This window comes from Spermophilus citellus, assembly GCF_964194105.1.
Source record: "Spermophilus citellus genome assembly, chromosome: 6".
Lineage (NCBI taxonomy): Eukaryota > Metazoa > Chordata > Mammalia > Rodentia > Sciuridae > Spermophilus > Spermophilus citellus.
Genome location: NC_138187.1, coordinates 10,767,807 through 10,789,587, shown reverse-complemented (window position 1 = coordinate 10,789,587; position 21,781 = coordinate 10,767,807). Strand labels below are relative to the sequence as shown.

At 38.8% G+C, this 21,781-nt stretch overlaps 1 protein-coding gene across 8 annotated transcripts in view; it reads right to left on the bottom strand.

Moving 5' to 3' along the window:
• MRTFB (myocardin related transcription factor B) overlaps positions 1-21,781 on the bottom strand; it is a 162,603-nt gene that overhangs the window by 40,808 nt on the left and 100,014 nt on the right. The window contains exon 1 of one of the 8 annotated variants that reach the window (XM_081300358.1): positions 18,946-19,367. The exons of the other annotated variants lie outside the window; for them this stretch is intronic. Within the exon in view, the coding sequence (XP_081156484.1) occupies positions 18,946-19,066 (121 nt within the window). The 5' untranslated portion in view covers positions 19,067-19,367. Of the gene's footprint in view, positions 1-18,945; positions 19,368-21,781 lie in introns of those variants that run through there. 8 annotated transcript variants of the gene reach the window in all.

Genomic DNA, 21,781 nt, shown 5'->3' with positions numbered 1-21,781 from the left:
CAGAAGTGGGCACTGAGAGTGGAGTCTGACCGAGGGAGAAGCTCCAGCAAGACTCTTTCCTTTTTCCCCAAGGGGATCCACAAAGGTGTCAAAAAGGAAGTGTAATGAAAACATCAAAAGCCTTTCTTTTTGTTCTAAACAAAAAAACTTAAAAAGAACATATGTACTTGCTAGTCAAATATATCAAACATACTTCTGGGAGGGAAATGGCATTTTAGAATGATACATGTTTGCAACTTGATCTGTAAACCAATACTACTGACAACAGCTTGTTAGTCAGTGATTATGTGCTCGTCATTTCAGGAGCCCTCATGAACCAGGAGAGCAGTCTTGTGGCTCTATCACTGAAGACCACAAATCACTTTCACGCTGACATGCAAAAGGTAACCACAACCATGGGGGCAGCACACAAAATGGATGCATTTTACTTTGAACTGTCTCCAATTCCAACACTTTTGACAAAAATGTGTGGGCCTTTCTCCATAATGTCAACAAATTCACCAACTGAGTGTCCAACAATTCACTTCAATTCTGATACTATGTACATGGAGTTAGGATCAGACTAACAAGAATGCTTCCATGGCAGACATGAGTCACTAATCTAGGCACTCATACTACAAACTTGGGGGTGCTTCCATAATACCCCATTCAGGTTTGAGAATTTACTAGAATCTAGGCTTACAGAATTAAAGAGGGTAGTTTGCTGGTTAATTACTGGCTTGTTATAAAGAATACAACTCAGAAACAGCACATGGAAGTGATGTGCAGGGCAAGGGGCAGGTCCTCTCAGGCATATCACCCTTCCTCTGGCCATGCCTTGATCTTCCTGGGACTGAGCCTGCAGCCTAAAGCCATCTAGGGCCTCCAGTACCTGTCATCTTGGTAGCATACCAGATCATTCATCGCTTTGGAGAGTGCAAGGATCTTAGAAAGAAGCTCTTATGTCAGAAGCTGAGCACCATGATAAAATATTGTTACAAAAGATGTCCTTATCATCCATTACTCAGGAAATCACAAGTTTTTGGAGCTCTGTGCCAGGAACCACAAAGACTAGAAACAAATGTACATTTCTTCTTATTCACTGGTTGTTAATATAAAGCATAAAGCAGACTATTTGCATTTTCCATATGTCCATACAATCCAATAAACTGCCCCACCTAGGTTGTACTGCTTAAATAGAATGACCTTCCCAATTAATGCTCTAAAAAATTGCCTCCAACTCTCCCAAGAAGCAAGTATTCAAAGCAGTTGAGGCTATCAGCTCCCCCAGGCACCTTCATTTGTTTACTGCACACCTCTCGGGTGTCTGCAGGTAACTGTACACAGGGTGCTTATGAGATGCAAACCTATGGAAAAGAACAGCAAGTAGCTGTGATTGGAAGACCCATTTTTAATCAAAGACACTAGGAGTTGGGTGTGGTGGCGAACACCTGTAATCCCAGCAGCTCAGCAGGCTCAGGCAGGAAGATGGCGAGTTCAAAGCCAGCCTCAGCAAAAGCAAGGCACAAGGCAACTCAGTGAGATACTGTCTCTAAATAAAATACAAAAAATAAGGCTGGGATGTGGCTCAGTGGTTGAGTGCCTCTGAGTTCAATTCCCGGTAACCTCCACACCCCTCCCCCCCACAAGAAAAAGACATTAGGAAGAACAAGAATTGAGGGGAGGCAGACTTGAAGTAACTGGTAATGTTTTGTTAAGTCTGTTGATTATTCAACTTTTCTATTTTCCACCTATACCAGTAGATGAATAATGCTGTGGACACATTATATTCCTCTATACCATTAGGTGGACAAATATGAGGCCCAATGTTCTATGGAGAGACTCAGGTATGCTAGGAGAATAGCTTAGTGGTAGAACATTTGCCTAGCTTGCATGAAGTGCCAGTAACACCCAAAACAAAAACAAAAAACCTCAGGTACACTGACACTTTTGGTTGACTTTAAACTGTACCCTCTCCTTTTTTTGCAATGCTAGGAATTGGGCCCAGGGCTTCCTGCATGCTAGGCAAGTGCTCTACCACTAAGCTGCTATATCTTCATCCCTGATAAAGTCTATTCTGAAAACTACTAGTTATAAAAGGTACCAAACAGGTTCATTATTTTAGAAAATATCAAACTTCCTTTCAGTACCTCCCATTTATCAAATTAAAAAAAAAAAAAGTGTAAGTGGCAATAGGTAGGTGAACCTTAGAGGCAAAATGTCCGAGGCCAGAAGGACACAGCCTGAATGCTATACACAGCTTAATGGTCATGCAACACTGAAGACAGAAGTTGGGTAGAAGTTGTTGGTGCTCCTCTAGGACTGTGAAGGGGATAAAAGACCTGGATATAGAGAACCTGACACTTCCAAAGATCAGAGAGGCATTTGTGGTTATGGGCTCAAGATGTCTTACCAAGTAAAACCTCTTCCTCCCTTTGCAGCCTGCACACTCACTCAGGGGTGTTCCCATTCATGTGGAGAAGGCCCAAGCTACTAAAAGTTACTCAGCCCCTCGTACAGCTATAGTTCTTGAAGAGCAATAAACGAGCTACTATGTTAGCTGATCTATGGAAATCTCAAATGCTGTGTGCTGACAAGATTTGATTCCTGTAGCCCCAAACCAAAGACAAGACACTGATCTTGTACTCTGTCCTGTGGTGGCAGCACAGCTGCCTAAGAAGCCAGTCTCCTTGGTAATAGTTTCATATCTGTAAACTGTAACTTAGAGCCTTTCCCCCTGTTCCTCCCTGAGTGGTAAATGTGCTACTGAGCCAATAACATCAGCCTCCATGCTGTTAGAAAATTGACTCATGTTCAGTATCTTCCATGGCCATCTTGCAAATAACTGCACGAAAGAAAACAATACATGTGAAGCTCTACAATTCTCAGTGGAAAAAAACGGTTTGAGAGACTCAGCGACTGTTTACATCTTGGAGAAAACAAAGAATATAAGTAATAGAATGAAATAGAATTTGTGTTAAACTGCTCACATTAGAACACTTTGAAAGAATGTCTTTTTGTCTTTATCTTTAGGAAATCTAGAAACACATTGTCTTAAGAGGTTCTTAAGTTTAAAATTAAGGTTTGGAACAGAGTTTAAACCTCTCATTGTTTAAGGGGGAAAGAAAGTAAAAAATGAAAAAAGGGCTGATACAAGAAAGTATTCCTCCTACAGGCAGCACTGTATTCTTGGTGCAAAACAGTTACCCCAAGGTGTGAACCCTACATCAGCTGTGAATTTCCAGATGATAAAGCTCAGAAGAAGCACATGGGGGGCACCCCATCAATGAAGGGAGATGAGGGCACAATCCATTTGCTTCTTATATATACTGCATCTTAACTAGCCCTAATTCAAATAATTTTTTTAAACTAAAAAACATTTCACACATTATAAAAGTAATATTCATTACACAAACTAAGGAAATAGGAGAAACCAAAAAAAAAAAAAAAAGAAAAAGAAAATTGCTGATTATATCCCCCAGAGACACAACTGCTGTTACCACACTGTATATTTCTTCTGTATTTCATTTAAGCATAATTTTTGACTCTCTTCTTCAATATACTCCAATCATATACTAAACACAACAATAACATTATTTTAATGGATTTATAAAATATTCTGTTGGGTGGATATGCCATTGCGTGCTAAATATTCTCCATTTACTACTTAGATTGTTTCCAATTTTTGTAACTATAAATAATGCTGTAGTGGGATTTTTATATATAAAGTTTATTCCTCATTTCTAGTTATTTCTTAAATTTAAAGCCCAAGGTGGAGGAATACTTTTATAGATCCCTATTAGGCATGATCATTAAGCAATGAGACTATTTTCTTCTTGTAAAACCATCTTTCAAAATTATAGTAGATATGTGAGAACATGGATACAGATGACTTTATATCCATTTCATTTAGTGAAAAAATTTTCATGGTTTCCTATTACATGCCAACAAGGAGAAAATTGCATATGATTTTGAAAATTTTACTCAATCCTTATTTCTTGTCACAACAGATTAAAAACAATGTTAGGTCAATAGAAATGTTTTGAACTTGCTATATATTTTTTTTTTTTACAATCAGAAATTAGATTTTAATCACCACTCCAAAAGTCAGTTCATCCAATGATAAACTGGTAATGTCCTTCTTAGCACCACAAATAGTTTAGAACCTGGTGTGCTCTACCACTGAGCTACATTCCCAGCTCTTTTTTCTTATTTTAAGAGGGTCTTGCTAACTTGCTGAGACTGATCTCGGACTTGTGATCCTGCTGTCTCAGCTTTCCAAGTCACTGGGATTATAGGTGTGTGCCACTAAATAGAATAACTTCAACCTTGTTATGCTTAAAACCCCAATTAAAAAACTTCAGCAGTGTTTTAAACCAAGATGGTAGGTTCATTCTCTTTTCTTTCTATAAGTAGAGTGTTTGAAATATTGCCTTAATATGATATGATTAAAGTAATTTTCACTCTAAAAAATACTTTATACAATTACATATTAATAATCAGAGGGCAGTTTAGCATGAGTTGAACAAGCCAACAAGAAGCATGGCTTTGGCCAGGGAGTCTGCAAGGGGACACCTGAGGACTGTATATACAACAAAGGCAGAAAGGACACTCTCTGGGAACCAGAATGGCAGGCAGCAGAGTCTAGGAAATCCTCTTTGAACAGCCCAATTTCAGGAGGGCAAGCTGGGGTGGGGAAGGGGAATGAGCAGCTCTCTGCAAGTTAGAGGAAGGATCTAAAACATTATTTTATTATGGGACAATGGATAGAATAAACCACAGAATCAAGAGGGGTAAAAAAAAGTTACCACCACCACCAAAAACCTGAGCAGTCAAGTAAAGGCTACGGGAACCAGAGGCAAGAAGGAAGATGAAAATCTAAGACTTTGCTAGAATCGACTGTGGATTAACTCTGAAGTCAGTGTGGGGCAATAAACAGATCCTATTTCCCTCCCCTCCTAACAGATGCTTGAGTAATTAAGAGTACGAGGTAATCGGACTTTGGTGAAAATGTATTATGCCTTGTTTAAATAGTGAGGGGTCCAAAAAAAAAAAAAAAATGGAAAATTTCTAAGAGCTAACAGCCTCTGTTACCTCTCGTGTTTGGTGTAGGAGGGTGAACTGACCTCCGTCCTTGCTCTGGAGTTTCATCAAGCAGCAGTTCAGAGGTCAGACTGACATTTATAATCATTTTATCAGATATGGACAATCATATCTTGAAAAAAAAACTATACTGAAAGGAAAAAAGACTGATGAACTATCTATTTTTACTTTCCACCAAAAATAAATGTTTAAAATGGTGGCGACTGTTATTATTCTTATTACTCCTATTATGTTAGACACTTGCTGGCGATACCCGTATTTTTTTTTCCCCAAACACAAAATCCTAAGGTTTAAAAAGACAATTCCACACAAGTTTGTGGATTTATAATTTTGTAGTGACTGGTTTATTTTGTAGTCAAATTAGAAGAAGTCATACCCTGAAGGGTTTCCTTCTGAGCCTGGACTCATAACTAGACTGATAGGTATGTTGCTAATGCCTTGATTTAAGAATCCATGTTTTATATAAAGTTTTCCTATTTGCTAAAGTGAAAATATACATGCACATGAAAGAGACATTAAAAGGAAAAGTGAAAGTCAATCCATCCAACAAAGACCTCCTGTCCTTTTTTCAAAATATAACCAGTTAAGTTTCTATGGGTCCTAAAAATGTTTTGTAAATATTCCATCTACATTACATACAAAGTATACAAAGGAAATACATGTGTGGCATTATTTTATTCATGCAGTTTGGGAATTTGCTTCAAATAGGGAACAGGGAGTCTAGCCCTTTCCTTTTCAAGCCTATATCTAACATGTGGATGTATTAATAGTATAGTATACACTTACCTTACCAGGTTGGTTTGTTTTCTTAATGTAAACAATGATACAATAAAGAGGCTCATTTAGGCATCCTTTGATGATCTAGCTATAGGTTAAATTTCCAATACTGGAGCATGCACTTAGAATCCTGATAGAATCATTTTGCCATCTAAATGACCATACCAACCTAGTCTCACAAGTCAAGAGAGTACCTTTTTGTTCCTATCCTTTCCGGCATTATACATCATTATGTTTTAAGGTAACTTTGAATTTAGAAACAAACTGGGTGTGGTGGTCCATGCCTGTAGTCTCAGCTACTTGGAGGCATGAGGTCAGAGGATCACTTGAGCCTAGGAGTTTTGAGTCCAGCCTGTGTAACAGGTAAGACACAGTCTACAAAACAAAACAGAACCCTAAAATACAATAATAAACAAACAATTGCCCATCTAAGGTACTGGTGATATCATGTCTAATAATAGTAGAATTTTATAACTAATCAGCAATAAGGGACCATATGATAGGGAAAGAATTAGGGTGATGGGGCTGTGTTTTTAACTCAAGGGGAAATATTTTCAGTGGCCGAGCAACTCAGGTTGAGTACTCTCTTCTACATAAGATATTTATTTATACACTTAATGGAATATTTCTGATGTTCTAGGGTAGAAACCTTGAACACAGAACTAAATTTTTCTTTTATTCTAAATTATTTATTCTAAATATATTTCAGGTGATGATATGAGATATATTTAGACCCAAATCAATACTGGATGGTAATGTGACAAGGTCTTAGAGGTTGCTTTTTGCTAAAAAAATAAAAACCCTGATTCTTCACTTGACCTGCAAATGTAAACAACTTGGCATCTCTGCCTCCATTTTGCATCTGTCTCCTTTGCTCTGAGTCACCTTGGATTCCAGGAACATAATTGATAAACATCTTGTCATGAGTGGAAAGGTACCCTAGCTGTAAGAAAGTTACTGTCGCCGGTAATGGTACCCTACCGGCGACAATAACTTTCTTACGGCTAAGGACAAGGCCCCTCCTGGCCTGACCAATCTTGAGATAACGACCAACCAAATCACAGTATGACCAAGACCATTTAGGTACACCTCTGGTGCCCCTTGTCTATATAATCTGGGAGCTCATGTCGGTACCCTGAAGACAGGGCTTGAAACTCAGGTCCACTTGCTTCCCAATAGAGCTATATTGATCAAGGTTTCTTTCCTGATTTTCACCATTGCTTTTCAAGTTGAGGGGCTGGACCTTATTTGTTGGGACCCCCAGGGTTGGGTCTCTGGCCCAGGACTCTGGGAACGGTAAGGAATTGGTCTGGGGTTTGAAAAAGGAAAGACCACATAGGTGATTCCTGGCTTTAGGCTTAAGCACCTGGTAGACAATTTACTGAGATAAGGAACATAGGTTTGCCATTTGGAAGCTCAATACTGGGCCTGTTTGAATAGGAAGTGGAGATATCAAAACAGTGACTGGCTTTTTGGGTCTAGACTTCAGAGACTGGAAAGAATCTGGGAGTTGTCACCTTTGTAGTATTTAAAGCTACTGGAGTTTGCTGAGGAAGAGGATATAAATAGAGAGGGCAAAAGAAGCCCAGGACTGAGGTCTTAAGAAAGTCAACAATTAAAAGACAATCTATGGGTCAGATATGGAAGAATGATGCAAGAAAGGAAATCAGAGGAAGCTGTGTAAGAAGGTGGAAGAACCAGGTAAAGATATTTCTAGAAGGAGGCATGAATAATAGTCAAATGCTGCTGTTTTAACACAGGAGCTGCTTGAGTGATGAGTGCAAGTTAGGCTGGAGGAGGTTAGGGAGTGAGGGAGGTGGGAGCAAGGGTACAGTTAATGGAAGCATGCTTCCCAGATGCTGTGGAGGAGGAGGAGAGAAGGGAAACTTGAGGGTGTGGAACTTCAAGTGGGAAGAGACTCCAGCAAATTTATAACTGATAAAGAGCCAGAGAGAGGAAAAGGCAGGGAGGGAAGGAATGAATATGAATGAGAGGAAGGGTGAGGGTATAAGAAGACAGCTGGTTCCTTGCAGACTGTGGGGAGGGGATTCAGAACAGGCAGGGTGGCCTTTGCTAAGAGGCACTGTCACAACAACAGGGAGTGAGGACTGGACACCACTGCAGGAAGTTAATACTAACTTCATCTCCACTTACAATTCATGTGAAATCCATGCTTCATTAAAGATAAAGCAGTTGAGTACTCTAATGGATGCTAAAAAGGAGCAACCAAAGATCATAGATTTTTGGTGATATTTTCAGGGGTCTAATTTGCTCACTATAAAATAAGATGCAAGCAATTAAAAAAAAAAAAGCCAAGAGGCCAGAAATAAAACAGTGGTGTGTCCTGTAAGAGCTGTGCCATCTGCACTGATTAAGCAGACTTCCATCACTACTTCCTGTCCACAACAGCAGCAGAGGTACCCAGTGTGCACATAAATCTAAAGTTCAGACACTATATAACAGGATTTTTTTGGGGGGGCGGGGGTGCAGTACTGGGGTTTGTATTCAGGGCCTTACACATGCTAGGCAAAACCTCTATCACGAGCTACATCCTCAGCCCTTGAATCAGAAATTTGTACATTATGACTACTTTCAGATAAAAAGGGACAACATTTAAATTAATTAAAAACATTGTGCAATTATCATTTGAAAAAAGTTGGTCCTTATAGGAAATACTGGCTTTCATTTCAACGTTAAGACCAGAGGGCTGGGGATGTGGCTCAAGCGGTAGCGCGCTCGCCTGGCATGCATGCGGCCCGGGTTCGATCCTCAGCATTACATACAAACAAAGTTGTTGTGTCCGCCAAAAACTAAAAAATAAATATTAAAAAATTCTCTCTCTCTCTCTCTCTCTCAGACCAGATCTACCACATCCTCAAGAAGCATATGAAGGAGAGGTGACTGCGGAATTCTAAACCATAGTCCATTGCCTGTGAGCAGGTCCTACAATCCAGAATGCAGCATTTACCCTGTTAGAAATTAAAGAGCAAAACTGAAAGAAAAACTAAAATGCCAGCAGAACTGCCATTATTCTAGGCGACCACACTGTAGGTTTCCTGCATTACTTTGCCGCATGAGCTTAGGAAGACAATGTTTTCAACACTCAGCTTGGAAATTTACAGGAACTCTGATAACTCTCTGGTTGGCTGTTGCTTCTGTTGCCATGGAAACAGACTGCTAAAAATGGGGCATGTTTCTTTAAACTGATCATACCTTCACACAAATTCCCTTCTCCTTTCTGTCAAAAGTATGCTTCTCGTGGTATGACAATGTGATATTTAGACTGGGGCCTGATATAGAATGGCCCAGTATAAAAAAATCTCATTTGGTTAAGAAGTAATAGAAATAAAGTACACAGTGGCATCAATGGAAACGCACTACAAATAACAGGCACTGCAGAAAGAGCAAAAGCATCCACATAACTGCCTGATCACCAGCAATGCAAAGAGATTAAAACAATATTTGCCTTTTTTTTCAAATAACATCTAACAAGAACAACCATGTGTTCTACATCAGAACTTCTAGATTTCTTAACTTATTGTTCCAAAAGAAGTTAATACCGTTTTTTCTTATTTGGGAGGCAATAAAAATTCTACATCCTACCACTGCATTAGAATTACAGTGCAGAGCTCTAGGCAGAGGTGCCTAGGGTTAAAGCTCTGTTTCCTAATCATTCTGTAATGGCAAATGTACATTGTCTAAAAGGTTCTATAATTTCTTAATGGAAATTCCTAAGATAAGTTCTAAGAACAAAAGAACAATTAACAACGAAACAGAAAAAACAGGCGAATATTGTTGACCCTCCTTTCCCACCCGCAGAATAGTAAGTACCTACTGCTATATTGAGGCCACTTGATCCAGGCTCAGTATTTTGGTTTTTCTTTCAAGGAACAGGCTCATACATGCATACTTTTCCATATACGTAAATATATACACACTTCACATATATGCATTTGTGTATCTATATACATAAGTGCAATGAGCACACCAAAACATAAAAATCTGAAATATGTCACAGTTGTATGTTATCTTCACATCATAGTAACTGTGCATAATGATCCAAATGACACTGACCAAGCAGCTATGCAAAGCCTGGAGGGTCACCCAGTTACCCTTGCCACACACAACAGTCAAGCATTGTTCAGGTATTGTGATAGCATGTTTTGTAAAGTAGTACATGCAAGAGACTCTGCTGTTAATACGGGTTTTGGTGTTTAGGCTCCAATGTAGACAATTTATTGCTCCACTCTTTCAATTCAAATAAATAAGAAAAAGTGTAATTCTAGGCAGTGAACATGCATGTCAGAACTCACAGATTCCATAAATGTAGGTGAGAAATGATTCTTACTAACCAACTGACAGAGACTGGACACTCAGAAATGGCCCTGTGTTCGCCTGCTTCAGCAGCCTAGAAATCGTTCTGACTTTGCCCCAGTCTGGAAAGGATGGCCAGGTAAGGCAAACAGAGCTTTCAAATTTAGGAGGGCCTACTATGTGTCAGGCACCATCCTGGGAGATTTATGTATAATTCCCTCATCTCCTAGAAACCTCTCAAGGTGGGTACTCATATTTATTTTTTTCATTTAATTTTTAATTTTGTTATGTATGACGACAGGATGCATTACAATTCATATTACACATACAGAGCACAATTTTTCAGATCTCTGGTTATACACAAAGTAGAGTCACATTCTTTGTGTCTTCATACATGCACTTAGGGTAATGATGACCATCACATTCTCCCATCTTTACTACCCTTAATCCCCTCCCTCTTCCTACCTCCCTCCCCTTTTCCCTATCTAGAGTTCATTTAATCCTCTCATTCCCCCAACCCCCGCAACAGAGAAATCATTCAGCATTTGGTTTTTGAGATTAGGCTAAATTTGGGCTAATTTCACTTAGCATTATATTTTCCAGCTCCATCCATTTACCTGCAAATGCCGTGATTTTATTCTCTTTTATTGCTGAGTAATATTGCATTGTGTGTACATACCACATTTTCTTTATCCATTCATCTACTAAAGGGCATCTAGGTTGGTTTCACAGTTTAGCTATTGTGAATTGTGCTGCTATAAACATTGATGTGGCTTTGTCCCTGTAGTGTGCTTTGGAACTAAACATTTCTCAGAAGAAGATATACAATCAAACAACAAATATATATATAAAAATATTCAACATCACTAGCAATTAGAGAAATGCAAATTAAAACTACTCAGATTTCATCTTACTCCAGTCAGAATGGCAGCTATTAAGAATACAAACAACAGTGAGTGTTGTCAAGGATGTGGGGAAAAAGGCACATTCATACATTGCTGGTGGGACTGCAAATTGGTGCAGCCAATATGGGAAGCAGTATGGAGAATCCTTGGAAAACTGGGAATGGGATCACTATTTGATCCAGCTATCCCACTCCTTAGTCTATACCCATATTTATTTTTACAGAGAAAGTAAGCACTCATCCAACACCACACAACTAGTGAGAAGCAGAACCAGAATTAGGAAAATAATCAGTGCTTCCATAAGGTAGTTTTTCTTAAACAATAAATTCAGTAAGCAAAAAGAAATATGCCCCACTATTCTATTAAGTCTTGGCTATGGTATCAAACAACCTCATCAGTGCTTTAAATCACACTGACTCTATTTAAAAAGAAATCTGTACGCTATAATTCCAATAGAAAAAGTTGTATGTGCCAGTAAAAATTCACTGGTGTTACAAACTGAACTGAGTCCCTCTCAAATTCATATGTTGAAGCCCTGAACCCAAGGTAACTGTATTTGGAAAAGTTAAATGAGGGCATAAGGGCGTAGCTCTATTCCATAGGATTAGCATCCTTATGAAAAGAAATACCAGAGAGCTTGTTCCTTTTCTTTCTTTCTCTCCCTGTGCACTCAGCAAGGAAACACCACGTGAACACACAGCAAAGCTATAAGCCAGAAGAGAACCCTCACCAGAAAATGAACCCTACCCATTTTTCCAGGCTCCAGAAGTGTGGGAAAAGTAATTCTTGTCATTTAAGCCACACAGTTTGGGGTATTCTCTTTCGGCAGCCTGAGTAGACTAAGACAACTAGGAAGGTACAAAGGAGTTCTAAGTGTATACTCTTCACCACTAAAAAGGCTATTTTTTAAAAAAGCCCTAATTATTAGAAAACTATTGAAGGAAATAATTGAAGGAAATTAGAAAATAACTGAAGAATGAATGTGTCAAGCTTAATCCGTATTTTTCTGAAACTTTTTATAATGAAAGCAGACTGGTGTCATGATAGTGTACTACATTACTGCGGAGAGACAAATATGATACAGCGATAGGCACTCAATGCCTATCCCAGTTCTGCACACAGACTTTAACCGGGGCCAAGTGGCAATTCTGAAGCACCCCTTCTCCTTTGGATGATGGAATTGGGGTAAATACAGTGGCCCATGAGCATGTTCCTGATGAACCACCACTGGAGATAGTACCCTTCTCTGAAACAGAATTCACTGAGGGAGAAGCATGGGCACCAGGCTATGAGCTCTGAACACAGAACAAAACAGGCTCAGCCCTTTTCTCAGAGACCCTGCCATTTGGAAGGGAGATGAAGACTTAATAAAATGATCGTGATGGTTGCTTATGAGGACTAAGAGAATCCAGGTGAGTCTGAGGAGGGGCTGGTACAGAGAGGCCTCTGTGAGGAGGTGGCACCTTCAGGGAGGTGAAGGCTGAGCTGAGGGCTTCACAGAGTGGGCAGGACAGGCGTTCTGAAAGAACAGTGCTAGAGGGAAAGTGGAGGGGTGTTCCTGGAGACTGACAGGGCCTTTGGCTCAGGGGTTTTGGATTTTGTTACCTACAAATAAATGGGAATCCATTACAGGGTGTGAAGTAGTGGCCCAACTGAGTAAGCCTTCATTTCAAGACGCCTGCTTTGGAGTCCCTGGAGCGTGATGGACCAAAGTGGCAGGACTGTAGGTAGGGGAGAGAAATCAGCTTGCAGCTCTCTGCTTGGGCAGATTCCTGCCAATTGTCTGTTTGAGGAAAGGGGCGTTGCCTGAGTGATGCTGTGCTGTGGAGAGGTGAAGCATTGCCCCAAGGAAGAAGTGACAGATCTGGTGACAGGCTGTGAGGAGCAGGTTAAGAAAAGTGTCAAGGCTACCAGCATGAGCTGCTGGTTGGACAGAGATGGGAAATCCTGGAAAAGTATATTTGGTGGGAAGAAATAAGAGGCCCATGGGTGACATCAGGGTGGTAGAGAGCTGTGCAGGAATGGAGAGAGGCCCATCCCTTGCTCATCTGTACCAAAGCATATAGCTTTCTCGTGTGTGTGTGTGTGTGTGTGTGTGTGTGTGTGTGTGTGTGTAACTTCTACTTATTTTTTATTTTTTCACTGTTGGGCTATGAGCTCCTTGAATGTAGTAGTTTACAACATCCACCATGGGGCTATGTGGAACATTTCTGCTAAATAAAATTATTTCCAATAAAAATTAAACTATATGATTCTATATCAAAAGTAATCATGTCTGGGAGGGGAGAATCTTTTGCTTCTTTGTTCTACCTGTATGTTATTTGAATATGAACACCACATCTCCTATTTTCCCAAACTTTCTTTTTAAAAAATACTAATTTAGTGGTAACTCACTGGTACTAGAATATTGACAGAAAACAAAGAAGTAAAAATTCCCAGATAAATTTAAACAGATATTGCAAAATTCGCATATTATACTTATGGAAGATTTTGTAACACTATTTTGTTTTCGTTGCCTATTTATTTATCTGCTTCTCCACTCAATAAATTTTAATGGAATCAACAACAGCATCAGAATTCCATTATTATATTTTGGCTGTTGACTTTAAAGATGGTCAGAGCAGCACATTGGGATAGGGAGAGCAGCACGAAGTGGCAGATGACAAAAACCAAACACTAACAATTCTACCTAGCCCAGGCAAGCAATCTTACACATCTTGGCAATGCCTTACAGGCACCAACCCATTATATTTTGGGTAAGCCACTAACTTGTAATTGAATTATAAATTATATCTGAAGATAGTAGCTCAAATCATTATATCCTGTTTAAAATGACAGGGCATAATATTCTTTAAATATTTGGTACATTATAATAACAACATGTTTGTGAGAGGCAGGACCTTGGGGATGAGGAACAAAAATGGACCAGACAATTTTATCCCCAACAAATGCTACAGTTTAATAGTAAAGGCAGGACAGATGTATATCACAATGGACTATGGGGAAATGTTATAAAAAGACTCAGATAAAATTCCGGGGAACATACAGGGGAAAATAAGTATTTTCAGCTGATGAGATCAAGTAACTGTCTTTAGGAAATGGCACAGAAACTGAGTTTTAAGAGACTCTGGGCCTGCAAAACCAGGTGTCAGGAGAAAAGTCTAGAGCAGCCTTATGCAGTAGACACTCATTGATGGAAGACTTTAGTGGCAGCAGCTGACAATCTCACAATTCAACCCAATAGCTGAAATTAATTGAGGAGCAGGATTTTAATTTTTTTTCTAATTTTAATTATTCAATTCATATATATATATATATATATGAATTAAATAATTTTTAAACAAATTTAAATTTAATTTTCAAACAAACAAAAACTAACCTTGCCAACAGTGAGTAGAAAACTGAACATATTATATTATATATTTGAGACAGGGTTTCACTAAGTTGCCCAGGGTGGTCTCAAATGATCCTCTTGCCTCAGTCTTCTGATTAGCTAGGACTACAGGTACATGCCACCATACCCAGCTTCATTTCAAGTGGCAGATGACAAAAACCAAATGCAGGTCCTATTTTAAATTTAAATGCCTATCTGTGGCTAGTGGAAAGCTCAGGTAGAATTATATATGTTTATTTCCATTACTTCAAAGTTTTGGTGCTTTGGCAAAGATATTTAATCTATATTACTATACTGTCACTATAACCTATATTTCTAGGATCACTCAAAACATGTCAAATGTTCATTTTCTTCTAAATAAATCTACCACAGATATGTACCAGCACAACATATTAAATTACTCCATGTTTCCTGGGCAACTACCACAAACTTTCAAATGCTCTATCTCAGCTATTCTTTGTAACTCCATGGCAAAATTGAGTATGTGGTTTGTGGGGATACCCCCCAAATCTGTAGCTCCTCCTTGCTACCCATGCTATGGTTGAGCCACACAATAAAAGGAGTCACTTCTTAGAGGACAGTTGCCTAAGACACAGTACCCAATTGAGTGTGTTCTGAGCAAGAGCTGCAATTTGAGTGATTAGAACACTGCATTTTGGGGTTGTTAGAGCACTTTAAGCCCAAGAAATTAATACACAAGTCAGTTTTCCTTCTGTGGTGCCTTATTTTCAACAATAGAGAGCTCTTTATATGGAATATCAATCTTTCCTTTTTAAAATTCATTTACTATCATTTTACCTTTGATAAATATGGAAGATAACTTATTTGTAGCAATGGAATTACAATTTATTTCTCTCAATGACATATTAAAATGTTTATCTAAATAAATTAAATCATCTCAATTTAGTTGATTTTTCCTGAAAATTCATAATTATCAATTTTTTGTTGTCACAGAGTGATTTGTAACTTGGTTGCTGCTGTAGAAATTAAATTTAAATCTCGTGTTCAGCATAATTAGAAATTGTTCAAAGTGTTTTGGAGACAAATTAGAAGCTGAGATTTCCTATTGCTGCTTTGAACAAAGAAATTAATTTAAAGGGACTGCACTATTTTGAATTTGTTCAGGGGAATGTATGACTTTTATTGCTACTCCCACCTGGAGCAGAAATTAAGTTCTCCAACTACACATGTTGGTTGGTATTTATCAAAATGTTTATGTAAGCATTAACAGAATTGTGAGGTGATGTGCTTTATTGTCCAAACAATTCCCTGGCATATGATGACAACTTTTCATTCATAGGTGGTGAACGTAGGACCTTTCCTTCAGACTGAAGATGTGGTTCAATGGTACAGTGCTTGCCTAGCATGCGAGAGGCCCTGCGTTTGATTTTCAGCACCACAAAAGCAAAACGAAACCCCAGAATGTATCACTACATTTTCTTGTTAAGATATTACATAAATTCTTGACTCCTGTGATTATTTCTTACAAAGTATATTTTCTTCCCCTATCCCACAATAATCTCAGACAATTAGCACTATCAATAATTACAGGAATTCGAAGATATCTCAATATCAGCAAGCCAGTAAGAAGCAGAGTACACTTATAGTCCCTTAGAGTCGTTATAAGTTGGCAACTCCAGAGACCAAATTGGTGTCCATATGATTAGGATCAAACTAACATTTATTCTTCTTTTATTACGAGAAACTTACAATTCAAACATTTTAAAAAATTCTAGAGGTTGTTTTTCAAACAAACAAAAACTAACCTTGCCAACAATGAGTAGAAAACTGAACAATACTGATGTGAAGTATAACACCTTTAATAAGTGTCCCTTAACCAAGGAGGCATAAACTATGGAGCAGTATTAACAGTCACTTGTGTATTTGTCCCATTTGACAAAACAGCATAATTAAACTCTAGGGCATTTTGAAACCATTCAGAGATCTTTGAACAACTGCTGTCATATCATGTCATGTCATATCATAGTCCTTCAGGAATTAACACAACTGATGCATATGACCCAATACCTAAAAGCAGACAAAGCTGCCCAGGTGCTTGTCTTGATTTTGTCTGCCAACCTCTTAAGCTGACAATTGATGGTCAAACAGCAGGCAGTAACTGTGACACACTGAAATTCAGTAGTTCAGTTTTTCAGAGGAAACAAAGTCATTTTCAAATGACTCCCAATTTAAAAAAAAAAAAAGGCAGCTTTCCACAAGATGTCCCTGAATTAGCAGACCACCTTTTATATAAGTCTGTATTATTTGCAAAAAATGAGCAGAGATATGATCTGGTAAGATATTAATCAAAATCCCGTCAGTGAAAACTGTGGTGAAACAGATGAATTTTACTATCCAATTATTTCTGTGGAATGTTGTGAAACATGGAAGTTCTTCTTCTACCTCTTTATACCTATGAATTTACCAGACAATAATATACAGACTACTTTTCTACTTTGAAACTATATACCAAATTTTAAATAGAAGAAAAAAGTAACAAAGGATTAAAATAAGGTAAATAAGAGGGGAGGATGAGAAATTGATATTAAACCTGGTATCTCATAAAAATAGTAGGAAGTTAATATTGTATATCCTCTTTGTAAAATTGAGGAAACTGAGGTTCAGAGCAGGGAACCTGTCCAGCGACACAAAACTAGTAAGCTGTGTCTTGATATCTGAACCTGAGGACCTCTCGCTCAGTCCATGTTCTTTTGCTCAGTCAACATTATACTACTGCTCTTGTATAAGCCCCAGAATTGTTAGGAAGACTCCATACATTATGTAATCATCTCGGCTCTACTTTGCTGTTGACTCCTACCCTGTTTTCATCTACCTGCTTACCAACTAGCGTATTAGGGACCGAACCTAGGGCTAGGCACACATTCTACCACTGAGCTACACCGCTGTTCCCTGTCTTTTTACTTTTAATCCTTGCTTTCTAAGCTCCTTAATCATACTTGGCTGTTTTGATTCTTTTTATTTCATTTTCCTCTACTTTGCTGGGTTTTCAAGTAGCACAAAACCTCTTTTCAATATATGGTATTAATAGAAGCTCAGTGCTTAAACTTGACATAAGTGATACATAGATAAGCCTTATTAAACTTTTTAAATTAACATTTAAAAATTTTTAAGTTCCTTTCAATGAGTCTCCTGAAATGTGTCCTAAAAATCTGACTGGCATTGATTTTTATAAGAATCTACAATAAATGCATGCTGTGCACAAGCAGAAGCAACCCACTGTTCAGTTCTTAGCAACAGCTATTTATATTTTATTGTGTGTCATTTGTTTCGATATAGGTGTTTTTCTACCCATACCCAAAAGTAGTTCAACCCCAGCAAGTCCAGCTATTGTTTCTTATCTTTTAAGTCTGTAATACTCTTGTCATCACATTCATCCATTGTAAATGCCTCACAGAAAAAAAGGAGATGTAAGCTTTTGGAAGAAGCTCAAAGAGCGACTTAGGCTGACAAACTACATTTACACTCTGGGTCTCTGTATAAGATGAGCAAGAGCCAGAGGGGAGACAAGGGGGTGGCTAATGGAGCTAGAAGCATACAAAAAGAAAAAGAGTTACCATGGGGGTCTGTGTCTCCCAAAGAGGATGAAAAACAAAACAAAACAAAACAATTTTCATATTAAATTGGTAGAGGTGGCCCTCATGTTTCAAATTTAGGAAAAACTTACTTTCTACAGACCCTGAATTTCTTAAACCATAGCCCTAGATCTCTGGATGCTACAGCAAAGCAGCCTTGCATAGGGCTTGCCACACTTCAGTATGATTAGACAGGACAGGGAACAGCAATGCCATATCTTTGGCCATTAAAAAAAATCAATCAGTGAGGTACATGTGTTAGCAGTGGTCACCAACAAGAATAATTGACAGTATAAGCTTATTCTTTGATTGCTTTGTTAAAATAAACAAACTCCAAATGTTTTTATGCTTCTTAAAACAAAATGATGCAATGCACATCACAACCAAATAATCCATCGTTTTAGGATTTAATTCAGAAAGAGCTAGCTACCTTATTGGCTTCAGATAATAAAATATTATCATGTTAATTGGGGAAAATTAATTTCCTTGGAATTGTGTGTTTAAAAACCTAAAAGAAGCCGTGTTTTGGCTAATATTGAAAAGGAAATGTCCTTTTTTTTTTTTGTCCTCTCCAAAAAACCATGATGATGGGGGAAAAAATTAGGAAAAATGAGAAAATATACAAAATGAACCTGGAAAGATTCTGTTAAGACTGGCTTCTTAAGTCCCCTTACTATCAATCACTGCAAAATCCCCGGAGTTCTATCAGCTAATGAATCTTAAGTAAGTGCCTTACGCTTTCACTGCACAGAACTTGAACCATGTAAGGGCTCTGGGCGAACAGAGAGCAGACACATGGATAGCAAGCAGACACACAAGCTTGCCCTGTAGATGGGAATGGGAACCTGGCCATCCTGCCCCTATCCACAGACAGACTGACCTTCCTTGAGACTTTTCTGGTTGCTCCCCTCAAGGCATTCCTTTTCTTTTAAAGGTTCAAAATCTCCAGCAGTTAAAATTTCTGGGAAACCCTGTTGCTGCTTCTTGGAGCTATCGATCATGGTGAGAGGCTTCCGGAGACAGGCAACATCCAGCAGGAGAAAGGCTCGGTTGGCAGGATGGCAGAGAGTGGTGCTCGGAATACTCTGGCCCCTAGTCCTTGGTTGCTCCTCACAATACCCCGATTGCTGGCAACTATGTCTTTAAGTAGCTGAAGGCAGCCATTACCCTGGAGTTCCCAGATTGACCTGCAAACACACTCATGCTGCTGGAAACCCTCGACTCTCTCCCACATCGGGAGGCAGAGCTTGTGAGGCACGATTCTAAAATCCCACCCCTTTTCCCAGCCAGCCCCCTTCCTCTTGCCATTCCAGCTTCCCCCGCACTGGGTGCTTCAATCTGCAGTTTGATGGTCCGAATCATCTGACAAACACTGAGTCAAGCAGTTAAAAATAAATCCTCTAGTTGTTAGAAGAGAAGACTATGCTGATACCTAAGGAGACAAACTGCTGCCTGTGGTCGGTCTTGGTCTCTCCATAAACACAGCCGCAGGCTGTGGAAATGCTTTATATCGGCCAGAGGAGCACATTCATTACTCATTAAGTTCTCTAGCTAAACAAACGGCAGGCTAAGACAACTAAAGGAAGCAGAGGCACCACACTGAATAAACCTGCTACTAACATAGCTGGATGAAATGCAAGTCACTGAGCTACCGAAGTCTTTTTGTGGTGTGCTGTTTGTTGCATAGGGCTCTCCCTGGCAGGGTCAACTCTCTTTGTAACAGGGGAATGTTTAGTAATTGCAGTTTTCTTCCTTTGGCGATTCAGACCTGAGCAGCAGTTTTCCTTTGTGCCACTAGTCGGCTCAGAGAGTGAACATTACCATGATTTTTATTTTTAAAGGAAAAATCTCCTCCCATTTATTAAAAGCAACAACATCACCAGCTTCTATTTCATAACAGATTCAATCAGCCATCAGCCCAAGTTTAATTTCATGGGAACTACGGACATCGGGAACCTCTCGTGCAAGTCACACACTGCTGTTCACTGCACATAAAGAATGCTGCTGGAAGGAAATCTCTGTCTGGAAAGTCCAGGAAATGTGCAAACAAGCCTGTTTCCATGTACACCAAGTATGTATCTGTAGCCAAAATAATACGGTTTTTAAAAATGGTTCAAAGTATGCTCCTTTGCAAAGAGCTTCCATAAAACCCACCAGAGGTTATAACAGCAGTAGAATCTGAATCCTGTTCCATGAGGTGTTCTTTCTGTAAAGTTTTTTAGAACTAACATTCAGCAGAATGCCTCGAACTATTAGGAGTTTTCAACATATGGCGTAAGTTGAAAATGAATAAATAAAAGAGTGAATAAATTAAAGCAGAAGGAAGTGTAACAGGAAAATGGTTAATAAAACTCAAGAGTTCTAAAGATGTCCTAGATCAATAGCCAAAAGCCATTAATTTGAGGTGAACAAACATTCTCTAAAGCAAGCACATTTTTTCTTTAAAAGAAAATGTACAAGGGTTCATTTTCTTTTATGAAAATGAACCTTTTTGTGGCTCAGTGGGTAGAGCGCTTGCCTAGCATGTGCGAGGTGCTGGGTTTGATCCCAAGCACCACATAAAAATAAATAAATAAAACAAAGGTATTGTGTCCAACTACAATTAGAAAATGTTTAAAAAATAAAAAAAAAGAAAATGTACAAATACACTTTAATTATGCAACTGACATAACTCTCCTGTGGGGTAGAGCTTCACATCTTTAAAGCCAAAAATATCAACATGGTTTTCACAAAGATGGGGCTGGACTAAGCATTCTGTCCTGTGTCTCTTGCTCCAAGGCTGGTATGCATTAAACCCACACTGTTCTAGAAAGATTGCTATCTTTCCTTCTCCTGCATATCTTGAAAATGGCATTACCCAACACATGACATGCTTCTTGTCAATGGAAATTCCCTCTGAAGCAACTTAAACCCATCCAGGGATGCCTAAACTTCTGCAGGAACAGTAAGGAGCTTATCACACATTTCAATCATGCCCTCAAGCCTTCTGCTGCTATCTCTGATCTCAAGGCTTGTTTTCTAATGAAATTACTCCTTTATTAAAGGAGTAATTAAAATATCACTTTTTAGCTTTTTCTTAAATTTCTTATGGTCTATGATAGTCAGAAGCATTAGACTTTATTTATTTAGGTTCTGGGGATTAACTCGGGGGTACTTTACCACTGACCTACATCTCCAGTCCCTTTTATAATTTTTTTTTTTTAAATTTTATTTTGGTACAGGATCTTGCTAAATTCCTGAGGTTGGCCTTGAACTTGGGATCCTCCTGCCTCAGCCTCCCAAATTGCTTGGATTATTGGTGTGTGCTAATATGCTTGGCTTGAGGATATTCTTTAGGTTGGTCACTCAAGTAGATGTTCTGCAAAGATTATCTCACTTAACCACCAATAATCCTTTTTTTTTGGCAGGGGGGTAGCAGGGATTGAACACTCACGGGCACTCGATCACTAAGCCACATCCCCAGCCCTATTTTGTATTTTATTTAGAGACAAGGTCTCACTGAGTTGCTTAGCACCTCGCTTTTGCTGAGGCTGGCTCTGAACTTCCAATCCTCTTGCCTCAGCCTCCCGAGTTGCTGGGATTACAGGTGTGAGCCACCATACCAACAAACCTTATGATCACTATGATTATATGTACATAATAGACATTTTTACAGATCAAGACCAATGCCATAAAGTCTGTATGTGGCAGCTTGGAATTTAACCAGTGTTAGTTTT